Genomic DNA, 20,469 nt, shown 5'->3' with positions numbered 1-20,469 from the left:
TGCTTCCTTACTGGGTCAGGCTTGTATAATCTTTTTGATATTATATATTGTTGTTTTTTTCTTGAAAGTTTGTCAAGTAATTGTCTTTTAGTATATAGATAATATTCCTTTATCCCTTTTTTGCATTCTTGTGTATTTTAGCTTTGTTGGCCGTTGCTCCATAACTCTCAGGCCTTCTGTTCCCTTGAACTTGTTTAAATTAGAGAGTCCCCCCCCCCCCATAGGATAGCCGTTTAAGAGGCTTTTCTTCTATCCTTTAACTGTATTTAAAAAAAAAAAAAAAATGTAACTGTTCTTGTTTTTATAGTATAGTTTTTCATTATTTGTTGTGTGGTTGTTGTTGGTATAATGTCTAAAGATACTAAGGTATCTGGCTTCAAAAAGTGTGACTCATGCTGTCAGAAAATGTCTCTGACAGATGGGCACACTAGTTGTGTTTATTGTTTGGGTGCTGTTCACCTGCAGGACTCCTGTTCTATATGTCATGTTTTTAGTCCAAGGGTCCTGCAAGAGCGCAAAAACAAATTAATACTTCAGGGATTATTGAAGCCTCAAGATTCTCTGGCTAAAATTTCTCAGCCAGCAAAATCCCCTAAGTCTGTCAAGCCGTCGGCTCCACCTTCGAAGCAGACTCCTTTACTTGACCAACCAAGTATGTCGGTACTGGCTGGCACCGACAACACAACTCCTCCGTCGGCTCCATCTGCTATTTCGGAGTCATAAGAGACTGAGGTCACCATCCTTGGAGTCCGTCCACTTGGCACCACAGTCACCTTTATTACAGAGTGAACGTAGCCATCATTCTTCCCACTCGTCTCGATCCTCTAGATTATCGGATCATGATGTGGAGAGAGTAGTAAGTAGGTTGCTTAAGTCACAGGCACTGGCAAAAATTCTGTCCAGCCCACCTCAACAGGTATCGGCTCCAACCGCCTCTATTTCTATTCCTCTGACTACTTTTAGCTCGGAGCTGAAGACAATGGATCTGCAGGCAGTAGAACCGTCGGCTCTGATCATTATTTCTCCTGCAGTTCCTATTACCTCGATTGTATCTTCTATCGAGGGATCTGGGCGCCGAGTCTCTCCCATCGGCTCCAAGAGGGGGAGTGGCATCGAACCCTTGTCCAACTCCATTCTCCCCCTCGGAGCTTCGGCGCAGGTGAGATAGGCTCCAACATCGGCCTCGGAGCCGTCACCCTCGATGCAGAGAAAGACTCCTGTTTCTTCGGAGCCTTAGCTTTCTCTGCCTAGAGGTCGGGACGTCTTAGAGGTCATGTGGAGTGTGCCGTCCCCCTAGACAGCTCTACTGCCAGCTCCATCAGCTCCTCCTCCAGACCCCAAGTGTAGGGAACCTATGCCCTAGGACACCCCATTGGGTGATCCCTCTTCTTCTGAAGCCTCCCCTGATCACTCAGAGGAGCCTCCCCTGAAGAAGAAGTGCAAGAGGAAGCACATAGACTCCCCTGAGTCTGTCACTTTAGATACAGACATGGATGAATCGGAAGGGTCCTCAAGGTTTCCCTCTGAAGTTGTTTCCTTTTCGGACATCCTTGAAATGCTTAGGCAGAGGAGGGACTGGACTTCCCTAGCCCCTACCCAGGACGAGTCTGTATACCTGGACACATTCGGTTCCCGACCTTCCACCTCCTGTGTATCTTCTCCTTTCGATCCACTCATGTCTATAGTGGCTGGAAAGGCTTGGTCAGCTCCAGATTCTGTGGAACTTACTCCAAGGAGACCAAATAAATTCATTACAGCCCTCCAGGACAAGCAATTCCTCTCCAAAGGTGTGCCCGTTGATGCCTTGGTGGTAGCAGCAGCAGCCACCAAGAAAGAGCAGAGACACCTTCTTCTATTCATCCTCCGAACAAAGAGTCTTGGACGATGGACAGATATGGAAAGCAAATGTTTGTTTCAGCGACCTTTTCTATGAGGTCTCTGAATTATCTATGCCATTTTACACGTCTTCAAAGGGATCTCCTGAAAGCTTGGAGATACCCTTCAAGATCCTACAGCTGAGGGAGCACCAACCAAAGTAGCTTCTCAGCTTGCGACTAATTCCATAGTTAACTCCTCCATGAGGCTGATTTCCTATGCAGCCGATGGAGCGAGCAGAGCCACAGGGACAGGTGTGGCTCTCAGGAGACATGCTTGCATGCGACTGTGTCAGTTTGCGGAACCTTTTTGAGCGTCCTTCACCAATACTCCCTTTGATGGCTCTTTTCTCTTTGGGCCTCAGGTGAAAGACACGTTGACCAGGTGTGAACAGGAAGGCAGGACTCTCTGCTGTGGGAGTCCATTTTTCCACTCCTTCCAGACCTTATCCCAAGGGTCAGAAGAGTGGAAAGATGTGGTTCCGAAAATCCCAGGGACCCTTGCCTGACACACGTGGTGATTTTTCCCCCGGAGGCAGAGGTGGAAACAACAACAGATGCCGCCCTCGTGGCAGAGGGGGACCGCAAAACCAGGGTGAACAGAGAAACTTTCTCTGCCAAACCCTTCCAGCATCCCTGAAGGGTTGCCCGACTGCTCACCTCTGGAGGCAGTCAGGGGAAGACTTTCACTGTACCCAAAAGCCTGGCAAAATATAACAAGAGACAGATGGGTGTACTATCCATCATATCCGGAGGTTACAAAATTCCCTTCCATCAGTCCCCCATAGAATCGAAAAAGCCCATCCCAGATGTCCCACCCAGTCTGAGGGATCACGCAGTCGCAGACGTTTCAAGACTGCTAGAAAAAAGAGCCATTCAAGAAGTCCCCACAGACCAACTAGGGTCCGGAACTTACTCAAGATTCTTTTTAGTACCAAAAAAGACAGGGGACTGGAGAACAATACTGGATCTCAGCAGATACAAAAAGAAAAGTTCCGGATGGTGACACTGCAGTCCATTTTCCCTTTTCTGGGTCAGGACAATTGGATGTGCTCCATAGATCTTCGGGATGCGTACTACCATATCAAGATGGACAGACGCTCCAAGAGATTTCTTCACTTTCGGGTAGGGGCCAGTCATTACCAGTTCAGAGCTCTGCCCTTTGGTCTCACCTCAACCCCCAGGATGTTCACCAAGTGTATGGCAGTAGTCACGGCTCACCTGAGGCATCAAGGATTCCAGGTGTTTCCCTATCTAGACGACTAGCTCCTGACTGCTACCACCAGGCATCAACTCTTAGAGGCACGAGATTATACAATCACATCATGCACTCAACTAGGCATTACAGTAAACTTCGAAAAATCTGCCTTGTTGCCCTGTCAGTCTATTATATACATAGGAGCAGAATTAAACACAAAAGAAATGTTTGCAAGATTACCACAGGAAAGAGTTTCCACTATTCGTGAACAAGTGTTAATTCTAATGCAGAGCAAAAGGGTTCAAGTCAGACATGTCCTCCAAGCTCTAGGCTTCATGGCAGCTGCAATTCTTCTTGTCCCATTAGCGTTTCCACATGAGAATCCTTCAGTGGCTTCTTTCACGCAGTGGTCTTTCCAGGAACTACACATGTCTCACATGATCCTGATCACAGAAACATGCAAAAGGCACCTCCGGTAGCCACAGTGACCACGGACGCCTCCCTGATAGGGTGGGGGGGCATTATCCAGGCAGGACAGTCCAAGGCACTTGGCAACCTCACGAGTACCATCTGCATATCAATGTCCTAGAAATGAGAGCGGTTCTCCTAGCGTTGCAAGCCCTTAAAGACTCTCTTCCTTCTGGGACCATTGCAGTCCAAACAGACAAGTCAGTGGTGTGGTACATCAACAAACAGGGCGGGACCAGGTCTTACCCCTTATGTCGAGAAGCACTCAGACTGTGGCAATGGGCGATTTCCTCCCGTTTCTGATAGCAATGCACATGCCTGGGAAATCCAATGTTATACCGGACAGGCTCAGCAGAGCTATCCTCATGCCTCACGAGTGGTCTCTGAATCAGGAAGGTGCGGATCTTATCTTCCGCAAATGGGGACAGCCTTGCTGCGACCTATTTGCCACTCCTCTCAACAACAAATGCAGCAGCTACTTCTCCCTACTTCCTCTTCCAGGTCATATACCCACAGATGCTCTAGTCCACGATTGGCCTCAGGGACTTCTTTACGCTTTTTCCCTAATTCCAAGACTCATACAGAAAGCAAAATCGTTGGGTTGCAAAATGATCCTCATTGCCCTATATTGGCCTCGACAAATATGGTTTCCGTTCCTACACCTCCACCTTCTGGATCAACTGTGGATTCTGGACCCGGTTCCAGATCTGCTAATTCACCAATCAGGTGGGTTGCACCAATCCCTTCAAACTCTCCAGCTCACAGCTTGGTTACTCCACTTCCAACCTTAGCCAGGCTTTCCAATATCTCCCCAGCAGTCCGTGATATTATTGTTTCCTCACATAAGTCCACTACGAGGAAAACGTATGTTAGCAAATGGAAACGGTTTTATTACTGGGCAGAATCTAGAAATTTGGATCCTTTCTCAGCCCCAATCCATGAAATTCTTGAATTTCTAACACAGCTTTTTCAATGTGGTGCAGCTTCCACTACCATTAGGGTACAACTAGCTGCCATTTCTAATTTTCATATTGGTAGGTTTAATTCTAGCATTATGTCTCATAAATTCTGCAAAGCCTTTATGAAAGGAACATCTCTTCTTAGACCCCCCCAGTTAGAGATCCTCCCCCTCCTTGGGATCTCAGTTTAGTTTTAGCCTCCTTAATTTTGCCTCCCTTTGAACCAGCAGCATCATGTCCTTTAAAATTTCTTTCTTGGAAGGCACTTTTTCTGGTTGCTATCACTTCAACTAGACGTGTCTCAGAACTTCAAGCACTATGTGTTCGTCCTCCTTACCTGGTGTTTCACAAGGACAGAGTTTCTCTGAGGACCAATCCATCCTTTATTCCTAAAGTCTGCTCAGAGAACAATTTAAATCAATCCATAGATCTCCCAGTTTTCTTTCCTAATCACAGCAACAAGGCAGAATACAAGCTCCACTAATTGGATGTACACCATTGCGTTTTTACCTCCATAGAACTAAGGAACTAAGAAAGTCAGACCAGTTATTTCTTTCTTATGCTTTCAACAAGCAAGGTCTTCCAATTTCTAAAGTGACCTTATCCAAATGGTTATCTGATACTATTGCCTTTATTTATCAGTTACGAAATAAAGAGATACCAGCTAAACCAAAAGGTCATTCCACTTGAGCATTAGCCACCTCTGTAGCATTTCAGTCTAGGTTGCCCATAGACTCTGTGCAGCTGCCACTTGGGCAAACCCTCACACTTTTATCTCTCATTACAAGGTAGATATGGTCTCCCGGAGCAGAGCTTCCTTTGGTTCTACTGTTCTGAAGAGTTTGTTCCAATGAGGCACCCGGGATTTTAGGTGCTAGGGACACTGCCCCAAACAGCAAGAATGAAGGCGAGATAGACAACTTAACATAAAGAAGTTATGTACCTACCATAACGTGCCATGTTAGTTGTCTTCATCTCGCCTTCCTTCTTGCGTCCCTCCCTCCTTCCCCCTTCCTAGAGGATTATGAGGAGTTCCTTTTTGTTTTCACTGGCTGAGCATCTTTTATTACTTCACATGCCAGGTAAATCTATAACTCTTTCCTTGTTTACGAGTATTGGACAACAAGTTTTAGTAACTGGTTGCTCTACTAATGTCTAGTGTGCGCTATCACAAATGAGATCTGGGTAGCTGACGCTGGGCATTCTGGGATAAGGGGTAGCCTCGAGCCAGTAAACAGCTCTTGAGCTATAGAAGATGGCCGAGTCAGAGCCGAGGATCGACTCCAAACCAAACAGCAAGAAGGAAGGCGAGATGAAGACAACTAACATGGAACGTTATGGTAGATACATTGCACCACTTCCATTCATTTTGCAGAGGCATCTCTGAGAATTGATATAGTGAAGGAAAGTCGGTGGTGTGCAGAGAATTGTGAGGACAGGGAAAATATAATAAGAGTTTTTTGGTGAAGCAATCAATGCCTTCAGAAAATCTGAAGGTGAAATAAATGCTTCATTGATTCCAAGTTTAGAAAACAGCAGGGTTTAGCTGCTCCTGATGGAAAAATGCAGTGTGGAGAGGTGAGTATCATGGAATTAAAAGTAAGTAGATAGAAGAATGAGTAGAAACTGAGGTTGTTAGAGCTAAATGAACCTCGAGAGGACTCTATTTTCTGGGGTAAGATTATGCTTGTTTGAGAGGTGCAGGAAGAAAATGAGATAGTAACAGGGACAGAAGATGTTGAAAAAAAGAAAGAATGTATCCAAAGATGGTCAGAGCGGATGAAAAAAAAAAACATACTGTAAACTTAAAATTGAAAATTAGAAGGAAACCAACAGTGTGGATTTATTTGAGACAGTGTGACAATACCTTTGGGTTTCATTGCTGGGGATGTTGGATCATTTTTGAGCCTGATGGTTTATTACAAAACTTTGAGTGCAAGTGAAGCAAGAAAAAATTATTTTTCTTTTGATGAATATATATGTTATGGATCAAGGGACAGATTGAAAAAAATATATACATGTATATGCTCATGATTTAGGAATGATACATTGACGAAGTGGAAATAAAGAATTGTTTAAAGAACTTGTATAAAGCTGTAGAAAATTTTGCGAAAATGAAGAACAAATCAAAATGTGTGTAAATGGTGATGGAAAATGGATTTTATTTAGCATTTTTTGCATCAGGAACAGTCAAAAACATGTTTCAGTTCTCACCTCCTGTAATCCATACATATATATATGTGTAATTGTTGTAACACTCTGAATCTAAAGCAATGCTCATTATTCGATTGTAAGATATGTGTAAGATATGATCTGAAGTAGTTACTTCATTTGCTCTGCAACCTGTGGGTATCGGATCCAATCTCGGATCCGAGCCGGCAGCTTTCCAAGCTACAAGATCCGAGCTCCTAGCTCCTCCCCCCTACCCATAATCCCCTGCTATGTGCTACATTACCCCAGATCATTTTTTGCTGCTGCTGAAGCAGCTACTTTTGAAGAGCTTCTTGGCTTTTTGGTGAGATTGAACCTTTTTCTTCTTTTTGTAAAAAAAAAAAAAAAAAAATCTTTTCTTGTGTGAGAGTGTTTAGTTTTTTCTGGGTTAGTTAGTGAAAGTGTAGCTAGTTAGGTACCTTTGTTCCCCCTTTCTAACTAGTTTTTTCTGTTAGTTCCCGCCTTTCACCCTTCCCCCTCTTAGTGTTTGGGTGTGTTTTTTGGTGTGAGTGGTGTTATGGCTGAAGGGCCTAAGGCGGTGTTCTCAAAGTGTACTGAGTGTGGCCATAAGCTTTCGCCGGCGGATGGCCACACTCAGTGCGTTTTATGCTTGGGGGCGGCCCATTTGTCATCGGCCTGCACAATCTGCGCGGCCTTTAATCCCCGAGCTATTAGGGACAGGAAGAACAAGCTGATCCTGGCGGGCTTGTTGCCTCAGGAATCAGCTTCTTCTTCCTCCCCCTCTCAGGCACAGGCTGTCTCCACAGCCCTCGTGCCTTCTGGGCCCCCGACTCAACCTGGGACTCAACCTCCCTCTTTGGGTTTGAGTTTGGGGGATTCAGGTACCTCCACTACGGTGGAGAAAAGACACAGAGACAAGGGACATAAGTCCCACAAAAGGTGGGCTGAGACTCAACCCTCAGCCCCGCCGTCTAAGCTGACTAGGTCTCCCTCGAGGGGCTACGGATCCTCCCCCTCTCGGCTCCGTTCACCTCGTTTTTCTCCGGAGCTGGAGGAGGAGGATCGGTCTCCCTCGAGGTCGTCAAGGCGACCCTCCCGGCCCACCTCGACGACTTCTTCAAGATCAACAAGAAGCCTCACTGAAGCAGATATGGATCGGATGATGCGCCGATTCATCCAGACCCAAATGCAGATGGGGGTGGGGTGCTCTTGCCTCCCCCCCCCTCGGGGGGGAGCGCGGCCCCCATATTTGCTCCGATTACTCCTTCTCCGACCCGTTTTTGGGTCTCGGAGTTATCGGATCCGGGCCCTTTTGGAACCAGGGATTCGTCGGCGCCGATAGCTCCGGTCGCTTCGATGCCAACTGTGCCTTCGAGTCTGTCGGATCCGAGCTCTCGGGGCGAGGGCTGAGCATCAGATCCGGGGGAGCTGGTGTGTCTTCGGCTCTGTTGGGTTTGGAGCACACCTCTCTCTCGACTCCGGCTGCATCGGCTCCGACCCCGATCCCTACCTTGGAGCTGAGGAGATTGCTCTCGGAGCTTAGCGAGAGTAGCTCTCCTTCGGCTTTTGAGGTTGTGGAGAGGGTACTGTCGAGGACCTCCAGGTCCCCGGTCCGGGCGTCGGATCCTCCCGTACCCCCGCTGCATGTGGGTCTATCCTCCATCATCCGACCATCGGGACAGCCTGCTCAAGCCCTCCAGTTGGTTCCCTTAGAGGAACAGGACCCCGTTGACGAGCCCTCTTCGGACAGTCCCACCGAGGAGGTCCCTCAAAAACGTCGGTGCAAGAGGAGGCACCTGGACTCCCCCGAGTCCGTCACAACCGACACGGATTTAGATGAAGGGGAAGGTTCCCCAAGGTCACCCCCCGAGGATGTCTCCTTCGGAGACATCATGGAAATGTTGTGTATTAGAGGGGGGTGGTCTGCCCAAAAACCTTCCGCAGATGAATCCGTGTTCCTGGATGCGTTTGAGGCAGGCCCTTCTACCTCCTAGGTGTCCCCCCGGCTGACCCCCCTGGTAGACCTCATTACTACCAGGGTGTTGAAGGAGCCCGACACCGTGGTGCCTATCCTGAAGCGACCCGACAAGATCCTTAGCCCCCCAGTGGATAGATTGTCTTGGGCCAAGGGAACCCCGGTGGATGCACAGGAGAGTTCTTCGGTTCACCCGCCAGATAAGGAATCTTGAGCACTGGACCGCATTGGGAAGCGGATGTTTAGTTCAGCGACCTTTTCTGTAAGGGCGCTTAACTACATGGCACATACCATTAGGCTGCAACGAGACTTAATTAAGGAATACGCTGCAGCCCCCCCGGAGTCCATGTCGGTCGAGGACAAAAAAGTTTTCTCGACTCATATGGCCACTCTAAAATCCATCTCTAACACGTCCATGCGTCTACTCTCCCATGCCACGGAGGGAGCCGCTAGGGCCAGCGGAGCCGGGGTCATCTTGCAACGTCACTCCTGGCTCCGTCTTTGCGATTTCGCGGATCCCTTCAAGGCGTCCTTCGCGAATGCACCCTTTGACGGATCTTCGCTCTTCGGCAAGACCGTTCGCGAGATGCTGGTCCAAAGCGAGAAGGATGGGAAGACGCTGTCTGCCATCGGGGTCCACTTCTCTAATCCCCAACGATCCTTTTCTAGGAATCAGAGGGGACAAAAGAAGCTGTGTTTCCGTAAGTCCCAGCAATCCCATCCGGCTTCGGACCCCTCGTCCTCTAGAGGCAGAGGAGGACAAGGAGGACGCCGCCCAGAGGCAGAGGGGACGCGTAACTTCGGGTCCAGGGAACCCTTCCCGGATAGACCCGCGCAGCAGCCCTGAGGGCTTACCCGGCTGTCCCTCTCTGGAGGCAGTCGGGGGGCGGTTGTCGGAGCACCTGTCAAACTGGGAGTCCATTACGACAGATCGATGGGTGCTCCGCATCATATCCAGAGGTTATACCATCCCCTTCATAAACCACCCTCCCTCGACCAGACACCTCCCTGATGTTCCACCTGATCAAAGGGAGGCAGCAGCTTCAGAAATCCTGAAGTTGCTAGGAAAAAGAGCCATCCAGCCCGTCCCCCCAGACCAGTCCAGATCGGGTTATTACTCCAGGTTCTTTTTAGTGCCAAAAAAGACGGGGGACCTCAGACCCATTCTAGACCTCTCCGCTTTGAACCTGTTCATTCCCAAAGAAAAGTTCCGCGTGGTCACACTCCAATCTATTCTCCCCCTTCTGCGGCAGAACGACTGGATGTGCTCGATAGACCTCAAGGATGCGTACTACCACATCTTGATGGACAGACGATCCAGAAGGTTTCTCCGCTTCAGGCTGGGAGCTAGTCATTACCAGTTCAGGGTTCTCCTGTTCGGCCTCACCTCAGCCCCCAGGGTGTTCACCAAGGTCATGGCAGTGGTTGCAGCCCACCTGAGACTTCAGGGCATTCAGGTCTTCCCGTACCTAGACGACTGGCTCCTTACCGCCACCAACAGGCATCGGCTCTGCCTGGCAAGAGATTATGCTCTGACCCTTGCCCAGAGCTTAGGTATCTCTGTAAACCTCCAGAAATCCTCTCTTTGCCCCGTACAGGTCCTGGAGTTCATAGGGGCCAAGTTAGATACCCGCATTTCTCGAGCTATGCTAACTGCGGACAGGATAAACAGCTTGTCGTGTCAGGTGCTAATTCTTCTTCAAAGCCCGGCCCCGAAGGCAGAATTAGTTCTGAGGGCACTAGGATCTATGGCAGCAGCGATCAGTCTCGCCCTTCACGCGCGTCTGCGAATGAGGATTCTGCAGTGGACCCTTCAAGTTCAGTGGTCCCTGCTACTCCATCCGTTGAATACTCCGATTCCCCTAAGCAGAGTTTGCAGGCACTCCCTTCTTTGGTGGCTCCACGCCCCAGAGCTGAAGGAAGGGAGGCCTTTTGTTGTCCCTCCCCCCCAAGCCACGCTGACCACGGACGCTTCTCGCCTCGGGTGGGGGGGCATTGTTCGGGCAGAACCATCCAAGGCACATGGACTCCCCTGGAGACCGCTTTGCATATCAATGTCCTAGAGATGAGGGCGGTGCTTCTATCGTTGCAAGCTCTCCACAACCTTCTACCTCTGGGGACTATTGCAATCCAGGCAGACAACATGTCAGTGGTCTGGTACATAAACAAGCAAGGAGGAACCAGGTCCTACCCACTTTGCCGGGAGGCTATGAGAGTGTGGGAATGGGCGATATCCACCAACCACTTTCTGGTAGCAACTCACATTCCGGGTCGGTCCAACATTTTGGCGGACAAACTGAGCAGAGTGATTCTCACTCCGTACGAGTGGTCTCTCAATCCATCAGTTGCGAAGCAGATCTTCCGCAAATAGGGTTGGCCTTGCTGCGATCTTTTTGCTTCTCCCTTAAACACAAAATGCAGCGAGTACTTCGCAATACTTCCCCCCGAAGGGGAGAATCCCAGAGATGCTCTAGTCCATGCTTGGCCGTCCGGTCTACTATATGCCTATCCACCCCTTCCGCTCATGACCAAGTTCATACAGAAAGCCCGTCGGTTGGGGAGCAGAGTTATCCTCATAGCCCCATTCTGGCCTCGCCAGATCTGGTTCCCGTACCTGCGGTCTCGCAGTGTATCTCTGCCATGGATACTGGATCCCATTCCAGACCTGATTTCACATCCGGCGGGATTACAACCCCCGAACCTGGTGAACCTCAAGCTTGCGGTTTGGTTGCTCCAGTTCCACTGATGGCTAGGACTCCCGGTATCTCAGCTCCTGTTAAGGCCATTCTAGTCGCAGCACATAAGCCGACTACTAGGAAGATTTACTACAGCAAATGGAAACGTTTCTCTGTCTGGGCCAAAGATAGAGGCCTGGATCCATTTACAGTTCCTATTCCTACTATTCTAGACTTCATGTCTCTGATATTCAGACAAGGAGCAAGTGCTTCAACAGTTAAGGTGCAATTGGCAGCCATCTCCCATTTCCATGTGGGAGACGGACTAGGATCTTTGGCTTCTACAAAATTATGTAAAACCTTCTTACGGGGCGTTTTCCTCTTGAAGCCTCCGGTGAAAGTGGTGGTGCCTCCATGGGATTTGGCCTTAGTCTTACAAGCCTTGACAGGCCCACCCTTTGAACCCGCGGCTTTGGTTCCATTAAAGTTCTTGTCCTGGAAAACAGCCTTTTTGGTGGCCCATTACTTCAGCCAAAAGGGTATCAGAACTTCAAGCCTTATGTATGAAGCATCCTTATCTCATTTTTCATAAGGATAGAGTGTTCCTCAGGGCTAATCCGTTGTTCTTACCTAAGGTGGCTTCGGAGTCAAATATCAATCAATCAATAAACTTACCCGTGTTCTTCCCAAACTTTCAGAATAAAGGAGAATACACATTGCATAAATTGGATGTGCACAGACAACTGCGTTTCTACCTGCACAGGACTAAGGATTTTCGCAAATCGGACCAGTTGTTCATGTCATTTGCTAAATCAGCCATGGGTAAGGCCATTTCCAAAGTGACTGTAGCAAATTGGATTTGTCAATGCATAGTCCACGGGTACTTATCTGCAGGCAAACCGGTTCCTACGGGAATTCGCGCTCACTCTACGAGGGCTGTGGCCACCTCTGCAACCTTCTGGTCTAGGATCCCCTTGGATGACATATGCTCTGCAGCTACCTGGTCCTCTTCACATACGTTTATTTCTCATTATAAGTTGGATATGGTATCGAGAGGTAGGGCTTCCTTTGGCTCTGCGGTGCTTCGGAATATCCTTCCATAGGCTGCCCAGGGTTTCTCCCTAGGTAGCTGGGGACTCTGTCCCACAGGTTGCAGAGCAAATGAAGTAACTACTTCAGATAAAGAAGTTATGTACTCACCATAACGTTCCATCTGAGTAGGTACTTCATTTGTCTGCAACTGACCCCCCCTGCCATCCCCCGAACCTTTCGGGATTCCTGATCACCAAAGAGATCTTGTTCTGCTTTAGGACAGTTTATCTGGTGTTGCTTCCTCTATCGAAGGTAGGAGTTGTGTAAGAGGCAAAAAATTCGATCTGAGGTAATGTAGCACATAGCAGGGGATTATGGGTAGGGGGAGGAGCTAGGAGCTCAGTTCTTGTAGCTTGGAAAGCTGCCGGCTCGGATCCGAGATCGGATCCGATACCCACAGGTTGCAGACAAATGAAGTACCTACTCAGATGGAACGTTATGGTGAGTACATAACTTCTTTTTTATATAGAGCATTAGTGTTGACCTTTCTCCATATCTCATATAAATGTGAAGAAATTCTATCCTGTAATTTTTGATTGGTCTTACCTATATAGAAAGAATTACATCTTACACAGTTAACAACCAAAGAAAATTGCCCAAACAACCACAAGGGAAGCTCGCAACACAATAGGAAACTCCAAAATAAGTTCAGTTGATTCTCGCAAGACAGTTAGAAACTCCAAATTAAATTCAGTGGATTCTTACACAGTTAGCAAAGTAAACCACATTTTCACTATTACATGTAGCAGAAGTTTTAAACACAAAACTTTCTTCAGTAATCGGATGTAAAAATTCTTTCTCCACATTAATAAATTTACAAAACACACAATTATAACATGGAATGGTGGCCCTTTTTACTAGAGTTGAATCTGTTCACCATAGAAGCAGGTGCTAGGTCTTTATAACATAAATACTGCTTTAGATTTCTTTCCCTTTTGTATAGAAAGTATGGTTTCTCACCTACTGTTCTCTTTAGCTCATTATCAGAGCTTAAGATCGCCTATTTCCTTTCTATTACTGTTTTTACTTGAGGGGTACACTTATTGAACTTAGTCACGTAACCTAATGACCAATTCCTTGTTGTGTTTTTTTTTTATTATTACTTCCGGATAGACAACTATTGCCAAATAGATAGAGTACACCTACATCTTCATGTTGTAAAGTTGCAACCTCTATGTTATCCCTCAAAAGTTTAGGATCATAACCTCTAGAATAGAAAGCAGATGCCACACTATTAACTTATTCAGAAAAGGCTTCATTAGATGTATTAAGCCTACTTGCTTGCAAGAATTGAATCTTGACTACAGTTCTATAAACGTGTTTTGGATGCATGCTATGAGCTTGAACATTTTTTTTTATGAATTGTAGTATGAAAAGTGTTTTCTAAATATGTAATAGTTATACCTAAAAAGGTAATGAACTCATCAGAAGTTCAATTCAAATTCAAGGAAATTAGTAGTACTATTCAAATAATAGCAGATAGCTCCAAACTGTCCCCCTACATGCCCCAAGATTCTCACTACACCTTTCTAAACATACTGGAAAATATTAAGATAGAACCAAACACCCTAATACTGGGTTATTTTAACTACCCTGCCATTAACTGGGAAAACTACTTGTGTACCAACAACTTTGCCCAACGGTTCTTGGAATTCATAAATTCCAACACCCTGGATCAACTAATCCATAATTCCACCAGGGGCTCCAATATCCTAGACCTGGTCATTACCAACATAGGAAATCGATGCTCCACACCTATGGTCACCCCCTCGTTAGTCAGGTCTGACCATAAGCTAATCACCCTTAACATCCACATCCCACCCCCCCAGTAAGGAAACCTCCATAAAAAACTTCTCCAAAGCCAACTTCATGCTACTCAAGTCAGAAGTGACAAACTTCATGACACCCATGCAGACGGGAACTGAAAGTTCAACTGCTGGATCCTACACTAAGGCACTGTACGAGCACATCCACTCATGCATGAATCGTGCTATCCCAAATAGAACCAAGATGCTCTCATCTGAAAAAAGGAAGCCAATCTGGTGGTCCCCTGCCATAAACAAACTTTACAACAAAAGGAAGAAACTGTTGCAGAAAAGAGGAAAATGCCAGGATGCAAAAAACACCCTTACCAGCCACAATAAGAAACTGAGATCCCCCATAAAATCTTCCAAAGCTAGTTACGAAAATAAAATTGCCAAAGATTCCAAAGACAACCACAAGGCATTTTATAACTATGTCAAGAATCTAAATGTCAATGCTCAGATCTGCTCTGAGCTAAAACAGAATGGCATTAAATATACTGATCCCAAGGATATTGCCAGCATCCTGGCAGATCGATTCAGTGCCAACTTCACCCCCCTCTCACCCCCTAAATGGCCCATCTCAATACCGGAAGATTGCCAAATTCCAGTAATAACAGCCACACAGCTAAAAAATGCACTCTCCAAAGCTAAGAATACAGTATCCATGGGACCAGATGAAATCCCTGGCTGTGTACTACATGAACTACAATATGAACTGGCACCTCACCTAAGTGTCATGTTTAATCATAGCCTCACCTCAGGTTTCGTGCCCACTGAGTGGCATAGAGCTACAGTTATCCCACTCCACAAGGGGGGATCCACCTTGGATCCCTGAAATTACCGCCCCATCAGTCTGACGAGCCTTATCTGCAAGGCCATGGAACGCATTATCATGGAACTTATAAACAAAGACATTGGCAACCTTCAAACACTGGACCCCACCCAATTTGGGTTCGTGAAGGGCCGATCTTGTCTCCTGAACCTGATTGACTTCTTCAAATCAGTCTCCAGAGCCATGGACAAGGGTAAGGTTGTTCACACAGCCTATCTAGACCTTGCCAAGGCCTTTGATACCATCCCCCACTCTGGAATCATAGATAAACTTACTAAGCTGGGCATTAATCCCTACGTCACCCAATGGGTTGCTAACTGGCTTACTGATAGAGCCCACACTGTAAAAGTAGACGACTCCAAATCCATCTCCAGACAAGTGACAAGTGGAGTACCTCAGGGTTCAGTCCTGGGACCGCTCTTGTTTGGCATCTACTTCTCTGAAGTACAGGCCAACACTAAGGGACTCTGGCTAACAAAGTTCACAGATGACTGCAAATTGGGAGCCATTATTGAATCCCCAAATGATGTGGATACTCTACAAAAGGGCCTTACAGAAACAGATGCTTGGTGCCAGAGCCATGGGCTCAAGCTCAATGCCAAGAAATGTATAGTTATCCCCTTTGGGAAAAAACATGTACCGGTGAATTACCATATAGGTGGCAGTACACTAAACACCGAAAGTGTGATAAGAGACTTAGGGACACAGATGGACAGTGGTCTCACCTTCGATAACCACATCGGCACAACAGTCAGGAAATTCTTCTATGTGGCACACCTCATCACTAAGGGCTTTTCATCCAGAAAAAAGGAGGTCATTGTCCCACTGTACTCATCCCTCATTAGACCCATTATAGAATACAATGCCCCGTTTGGTATGTACCTCTCAAGACATCTGCAACAACTGGAAAGGCCGCAGAAATACCTCACTAAAAGAATCACAGGCCTAAAGCAGATGCCCTACGCTGACCGCCTTAAAAAACTCCAGCTATACTCTGTCGCATATCGTCTACTCAGAGGCGATCTCTGCTTAACATACAAGGCCATGTCAAACCCAGAGCTGTTGGACATGCTACACTTAAAGAAATCTCAATCCCTCAGAGCCACACGCTCCAGGGATCTAAACCTTGTCATCACAATAAACAAAACATGCTGGAGGGATAGGTTCCTGACTCAGAGACTCCCCAGACTCTGGAATAGATTGCCCATACATGTCAAGCAGAGTGCCTCTTTGGCCCTCTTCAAAAGGAACCTTGACGATTGGATGGGAGAAAGGAAATTCACCCCAGGGATCACGTCAGTCGCCCTGCTAGACAGGGGTCCAGGGAAGTAAATAATGTGTGATGAAATAGCCAGGGAATTGTTATGGCTAGGCTTGTATAAGGCCCTAGGGCTGATAGTTTAGTACTAACCTATGAACCTATGTTACTAATCCATAAAAGAACAACATTGTCCACAAACAGTTTATAAAAAAAATCAGATCTATATTCTGATATTTATTAATGGAATCACTGTAATTACAGATAAATAGTTCCTCCCATCAAGAGAATATTATATTCACATAGCTGTTTGCTGCTGCTGTTCCCATGGCTACCCCCAGTAGTTGATGCAAAAATTCATTATTAAAAAGAACTAGGTTATTAATCAGTACTGTTTCTAACATGGAATAGATGAGCTCAATTTCGGATACTGGGAAATTACTATGGCTGCATAAAATTCTCTAATGAATTGTATGCCTAGTTCATTAGGTGTAAAAGTGATTTAATGTCTAAAGTGACCATAATGAAGCCATTGTGTAGTTTATTCAATGTAAGTGGATCTTGTAAAAAGGTGCGTTATGCACCAGGAAATTCATTAATGTCTCTTATATAACTGTTACTGTACATAAGTAACCCATGCAGTTGTTCTTCCAAACATTTGGATATTGCTGTGGTGGCCCATTGACTGACGGAGACAGTTGGCCTCATTGGGTGGTTATTCGAATTTTTATGAATTTTGGGTAGACCATATATAATAGGACACATTGGATTAGCTGTATATAGATAATTATAAATCTCGGAAGAAGTAAATTTTTCCAGTGAAAGTTCATGTAAAAACCTTTGAATTAATAAATAATGTTGCTGACATCAGAACTACTAATTTTTCTAAAAGTGCAATGATCTTGAAGTAAATCATACATTAAGCAATTATATTGTGCAGTGTCCATTATCATGGCTTTCCCCCCTTTATCTGCTTATTTTATAATGATGTCATCCTACATACACAGTTTAACTAAAGGGGTGTCTTTCAACTTCGCATAAATTATAGTGCCTAGATTTATTGTTATTGAAAAACATTCCATACAAGTCATTCTGACAGATTTTATAGAAAGCTTTTATGGTAGGAGAACTGTTTGGTATAAAAGTACTTGCACGCTTAAAAGGATTATCAGTATAAGCTGAATCATTCTTAAACATAACTCAAATCTAAGTTGTGCACAAAAGTCTCAGTTCAGTAAGGCAGTCATTAATATTGCCATCCATAGAAAGAATACGTTTAAAAGCTATTCAGAAATATTAAAATTTACACTAGATAAATTAAAAACTACAAACTATTATATTAATTTCTTTTGCTGCAGGTTGTTGGTACTACTTTTGTGAAGGTTGTGGGCTCCATGTGTGTTAGTGTGGTTAGTCCTGCCACTTCGTTATTTTAAGTAAACAGGGGAAAGGGTGTTGTCAACTGCATCAAGTATACAGTGTTTGGGGATGTTACTCTGTAGTCTGTAATATAGTAGTTTTGTTGTGTCGGGATGTTCTAACGGTGTCAGTGGATGTAATGGATGTATACTTAACATTGTCTTGGAGTCTTTATCAGGTGATTCTTTTTTTTAACACTGTGTTACCTTCACGTCTGGTACAGAGCTTTTCCCTTCACCCTCATATACCTCTATGTCCTTTACCAAAGTTTTAGCAATAGTGGTAGAGACTTTGCTTGTTTAGGGTTATCTGGTGGTGGTATTCTTGGATGATTGGCTGATGGTTGCCCTTCAGGAAATTCTTTGCAATGATTTTTTAGTTTTTCTTGCAGCCGTTTGGGACCATCATTACTTATGAGAAGTCAACTCTGTTTCCATCCAGAGGATTGCAACAGAACTAGATTATCTCCTGTGATGGGCTTTATTTACCAAGAAGAAAAACCCAGGTGATCAGTTTGAATTTCTGGTTTGAGGACACTGAGATGGATGGTTGAGCATACTCTGCTGTGCTTTTGGAAGATGGTAGCAGCTGCAGTCTTTGTCTGCTGGCATGTTTCTGTATAAATGCTACTCGGTGTGTAGGACATTATCAGTGGTTGCAGTGCAGTCATTCCATTTTGTATTACCAGTTTGTGCTCGTTCCTTGCCACTGCTTTCTGGAATGGTGTACAGAATCAATCAGCTTTGAAGTTGGATTCTCTTATTTTGCTCGCAGTCTTGTTGCAGATTTTAACAACCAGTATCTGACTGACAGGATAGGAGCTTATCCCACAGATTAGCTTTGGTATAAGGGAAGTATAGCACCTCATAAAATTGCTTCTACTAGATCTGTTAAAAATTAATAAAAAATCTGTAAGAAAAACCTAGCCAAGCTAGGGTTTTCACTGTGTGATACCTTAAGCTTCCTGTAATGGAGGATATATGCAAATGACCCCTTAAGGACATCAAGTGTTTCAGCTACATGACTTTTGAAAGTCCATGACTTTTTGCTTTTTAAGTCTTTATAGACAGTCTTTATGGACAGATTCAGGCTAACAAATCCAAACACCACTAGCTGTGGACATGCATGTTTAGGCCTTCTTATGACTTCATCAGCACAGCACAAATAGACCGTCTGGCTATACTCTAGAAACACAGGGTCTTTAAACACAGCTGATGTCCATAACCAGTAAGGTGTCTGCAAAATATCACAACTAACAACTAAACCAAAAAATGAAAAGGTCACACAGACTGATTAGGAAAACTCACCAGATTAGCTGATCTTCAAAACACCTTTTGCATTGGGTGTTTTATCTTTCCATTGCCTTATAGTTTGACAACTTCTGTACCTAGTTTGGCCACGGTATCTTCTGTAATTATTGCGAGTTCACAAAATAATGTAATTTTGCATTTTATCTTCTTTTGTACGTGTTGCACTCACATGTTCCCGTCATCAGAGCCATATTTTGCTTATTAAGTGCCCTGTGCTGGTGCCTCAGAATTGTGCCCTGCATCCTCAGCTCTTTGAAAAAAAAATTGCTGCTCCTTTATGAAGAAAAATCATTGGCTTCCTACCTACAGTACAGCAGCCAATCCATGAGAAAAGGAAAGAGGAAAAAAAGTACTTTGGCTGACTGTAGAAAGCTTATTGCTGAATTAGCTTCTATAACACTAATCCATATCCCCAGCTTAAAAAAAAAAAAAAAAAATGGACTGTACAGAGCCAACTGTAAAAAAACAATTTATGCATCAGCATTTACAGCAGCCAGTCCACACCACCCCCAACCCATCTCTTTAAATTAGAGCAAAAAAAAAAAGCTTAACTGACATTTTTGTACCAGCATTTTGGTAAATAAAAAAATGCTGCAGCAACTCTTTGTGCCATCTAATACTTTGTGCCTAGAGCAAATGTCCCCGTCACCCCATCTTTGCTACACTACTGGCTGGGGTCAGAGAAGCCTGGGTAGCAAATTGCCAGGTGTGCGCTCATGATGTGTGTACAAGAGATTCATGACCATGGCTGCAAGAGCTAGAAATGTAAGAACTGTCATATGGTAACTGTTGGGAAGTTAATTACTTTTACCTACTGCAGATGGTTATATACATCAGTTGGCATGGTGCTTATTTGCATATCTTTTACATGTTAGCTGTGTTATCTACACATATTTTTTCCTAGGCTGTTGTCGAGCAAAATCTGTACTCTTTTAATGTTATCTTTGGTGATGTATTTGATACATTTGCCTTGGCAGCAGCTGATTTTAAACTAATTGATTTTTTTCTTAGTCTTACCACATCTTAGATGGATTTCTAGCAGCATATAGCCAAGAGTTTCTTCGAAAATTTCAAAAATTTAACCAAGTTTATCTTTTTAAATTCAGACAGGTGAAGACTGATTTTTAGTAATGTTCAAAGTCATGCTTCATTGCCATTGTTTAATTTAACATTGGTTTTATTCTTCATTTCTAGGTTGGAAGTCCAGTTAGCAAAACTAACATAATTCACCCACATGTTTACGTGAGTAAAAACCCAATTTTACTCTCTGACATTTGAGACTGTCTGGACTGAGGAATGGCACTCTAAGCCAGAGCTCTTAACCAGGCGTGGTTTGAGTGTTGAACTGGGTGAGAAATGCAGAGAGTCTTTAAAGCAAAAAAGGGATAAAATACATTGTACGCTTCTATAATTGTTAGTGAATAATACATCT

General features: G+C 45.0%; 1 protein-coding gene across 1 annotated transcript in view; it reads left to right on the top strand.

Annotated features, from left to right (window-relative positions):
* The window catches only part of VPS13D (vacuolar protein sorting 13 homolog D), a 3,321,573-nt gene that overhangs the window by 2,306,311 nt on the left and 994,793 nt on the right, over positions 1-20,469 (top strand). Inside the window, exon 44 of the mRNA XM_044060428.1 lies at positions 20,232-20,279. Within this exon, the coding sequence (XP_043916363.1) occupies positions 20,232-20,279 (48 nt within the window). The remainder of the gene's footprint in view (positions 1-20,231; positions 20,280-20,469) is intronic.

Source organism: Protopterus annectens, chromosome 2.part0 (assembly GCF_019279795.1).
Source record: "Protopterus annectens isolate FY-2018-M chromosome 2.part0, PAN1.0, whole genome shotgun sequence".
Classification (NCBI taxonomy): Eukaryota; Metazoa; Chordata; order Ceratodontiformes; family Protopteridae; genus Protopterus; species Protopterus annectens.
Note: the sequence above shows the minus strand (reverse complement) of the source record. Positions and strands in the feature narration are given on the sequence as shown.